Source organism: Pundamilia nyererei, unplaced genomic scaffold (assembly GCF_000239375.1).
Source record: "Pundamilia nyererei isolate P.nyererei 1_Seehausen unplaced genomic scaffold, PunNye1.0 scaffold00036, whole genome shotgun sequence".
Lineage (NCBI taxonomy): Eukaryota > Metazoa > Chordata > Actinopteri > Cichliformes > Cichlidae > Pundamilia > Pundamilia nyererei.
In genome coordinates, this window is record NW_005187437.1 from 1,355,088 (window position 1) to 1,358,405 (window position 3,318).

The 3,318-nt window shown below is 37.6% G+C and overlaps 1 protein-coding gene across 1 annotated transcript in view; it reads right to left on the minus strand.

The window, feature by feature from the left end:
• il12rb1 (interleukin 12 receptor subunit beta 1) overlaps window positions 1-3,318 on the minus strand; it is a 17,729-nt gene that overhangs the window by 10,767 nt on the left and 3,644 nt on the right. Inside the window, exons 3-6 of the mRNA XM_005730374.2 lie at window positions 1,234-1,385; window positions 964-1,106; window positions 838-877; window positions 463-582 (exon numbers count right to left, since the gene is read on the minus strand). Of these exons, the coding sequence (XP_005730431.2) occupies window positions 463-582; window positions 838-877; window positions 964-1,106; window positions 1,234-1,385 (455 nt within the window). The remainder of the gene's footprint in view (window positions 1-462; window positions 583-837; window positions 878-963; window positions 1,107-1,233; window positions 1,386-3,318) is intronic.

Sequence of the window (3,318 nt, forward strand, 5' to 3'; positions counted from 1 at the left end):
TTATTATTATTATTATTATTATTAATATTATTATTATTATTATTATTATTATTATTACTCCTGGTAGCACTTCAAAACAAGCCATACTTGTCTAGTCTTTTTCTACTTGTACTGTCATGGACTTTAACATTTAATATGCTGGCTGAGGGCTATGTTTTTTGACGATTTCTGGGACGTTCACTGGGAAGACTGTGGCAAACACTGGCTGTTGATCTGAGAATACATTTACCAACTTTTGTTTTTTTAGACCTGTTAAGGTCAGAATGATTATTTTTATATCCTGAAACCATCAATTTAAAAGAGGATGTCGGTTTTTTTTCTCCATGTGATAAAAGGCAAACATTTCAATTGCATCCTGTGCAGCATCATTAAATTGTAGTGTAAATGTGCATTTATTTCACATTGAGATTCACATTTTCTTTTAAAATCATCACTTCGGTTGTGTATATAACACTAGCTCACCTGCAGGAACCACAACCTGAGACCAGGCACTCCACAGTGGTTTCTTGACCATAGTGGATCGGTGTCTGATCTGAACCTGGTACGCTGAACTCTTCTGAAGGTTTACAACAAAGACCTGGTCTGTTCAGATTGAAGAAAAAGAGAGTTTAGCTCATTCAACTAAGTTTCACTTGGCTAAATGTTGCCCAGAAATACTTGTTGCTGTGCTCATAAATGCATTACTTTGTCCTTAAACAGATGACTGTCTCTGTGGGGGATTTTTAGGGTCTAGGAGGGCTTCACACACACACTAACAGGTGTTACAAAGGTAAACAAATGCCTCACTTGCAATCGTCTTCAGACATTTTAACTCCTATAAGACATATTTGTACTCACGCTGATCTTTATTGTTGTTAATGGTGGTGCTTATTATTCTCTGTAACAGCAAATGAAATTAGGTTAAATAGTGATTTGTTTAAAAAAGGCCAAAAATTTACATCTGGTGACAAAACACTGACTCACTTTTCCCCACGGTTCTGTGGGGTGCTCGTCTCGTCTGAACCAAACTTCTGCTACAGCTGGATACTTCTCTGTAGCTATCCAGCTCAAGCTGAGGTTGTTTTTCAACCAGGATGCTGAAATATTTTGTGGTGCTTCATATTTTACTGTTGAATGAAAGCGAAACTTTGCTTAATACACATTTCAACTGCAAAGCAAAATTAAAATGTGGGCTGTGTCAGTTTGGTGAATCAAAATGGATAATCGTGTAATTAAAAAAAGGGTGTCCATTACCTATGTCCTGGAGTATGACAGACGTCTTTGGTGATTTGCACGTGGAGTTTCCTATGTGAGCTTCCACCCAAATCATAACGCTGCGCGACTGAATGAGTTGTTCCTCAACAACATTATGGAAAGTTTCCTTAATGTTCCCAAATTTTGTCTCACTACATAGAAAAACATAAAAGCATTACTGCCCCGGGAGCAGCGGAGAAAGAAACACTTAAACTCAGCATTAAACTCGTGAGTACATTAACTCTTTCTCGTCCAGTTTCACTCGTTTGTTTTCCATTGTCTGTTTTCATAGCTTCTTATTTTAGAAAGTACACCTCTTTACATTCTTGCTTGAACTTAAATGAGATGATTGACACCTGTATCACCTGTATCTCTCAGGTAAATATGACTTTAATAGTCAGTTCATTGAGGTTTGCAGGCATGTTTATGCGCAGCTCTCTTAAGGTCCCTGAGGTTAGGTCATTGACTGGGTCATTGAAAACCCTTAACTCCCTTCAGTCATTCTGTTGGAGATCTGCTGCTGTGCTTGAGATCATTGTCCTGTCGCATGACACAGTTCAGCCAGGCTTTAGCTGTCAGACAGATGGCCTCACATTTGACCAGAGATGGGCAGTTACAAGTAATGCGTTACTGTAATCTGATTACTTTTTTCAAGAAACAAGTAAGTAAGGGATTACGATTGCAAAAAATTAATTAGATTACTGTTACTTTCCTGTAAGCACACTGCATTACTAAAATGTGATTTTGTTTGTGAGAGTGTCTCATGACACTGACGTACGAGTGTGCGACATCTGTGGTAACAGATGTGTGTAGATTAACAATGGATAATATGGAGTGCGCGAGAGAGAACGACCATGCGCCGTTTAAAACTTGGAAGTATGACGTGACTTTGAGTTTGATTCTGTAAAAAGTGACAAAAACATTAGCGTCTGCTGTACAGCATAAAAACCCTAACTTCAAATCTGAACAAGCACCTAGCACGCTGTCATTGGAATGTGAAATTCCCAGAGAAACCCCCGGTATTCTGGGAATCCATCCTACCTCAAAAACCATCCTACTGGTTGTTTCTGTGCGTGTGCGTGTGCTGTGCATGCGCACAATACAAAATTAAGTGGCAAGCCGTCTTATCTTTGTGAGTATGAGCTACAAGTATACTTGGAGGGGTGAAATTAAGTGCCAAACCGTCTCGCCTTTATGAATATGAGCTAGAAGCATACGCTGATTGGTAGTTAATTTATGTGGCAAACCGTCCTACATACTTAAATTTTTGCTGGAATTATTGTGTGACAGCAGAAATGTGCATATACTATGTACGGTAGGACGGTTTGCCAAAGTAAGATGTTTTGTCAGAAAACCGGATCCCTCCACTGACACGACTGCTGCAGCACCAAATGTCCACCGGCCCCACTCCTGCTAAAACAGGTGAAAATAGATTTAGGAGTGGCATGACTCAGTGCCCATGACTTTTTGATTTTATTTAATTTTTGCTGTGTTTTACTTGCATCTTTACTTGTAAACACAAAAAATGATTTTATTTTATATGATGGAATATGCAGAAAATAGGTTTAAATGTTAAAGAATTTATTCAACTCAAAGACTGTTGCATATCATTTAATTTTTGCTTGATTCAATGTGCATAAAGTTAAAAGATTAAAACTAATAAAACGAGTTCTAAAAAGAGACTTTTTCATTTGATTCAATTTTATATGATGGATTATGCAGAAAAAATTGAATTGGGCTTAAGTGTCTATTGCTTTATTGTGTATTCAGGTTGTGTATCATGTTGTTTAAAAGTAATTAAGTAATAAAGTAACTAATTACTTTTAAAAATAAGTAATCAGTGAAGTAATAGGATTACTTTCTTGGAGAAGTAATCAGTAATTGGTAACTAATTACTATTTTCACATAACTTGACCAACACTGCATTTGACTCTAGGATCCTTTCTCACTCACTATGTATTAACAGACCTCTCTGCATTGAATCATATCTGTTATTAATCTCTGTCTCTCTTCCACAGCATGTCTTTTATCCTGTCTTCCTTCTCTCACCCCAACCGGTCGCAGCAGATGGCCCCGCCCCTCCCT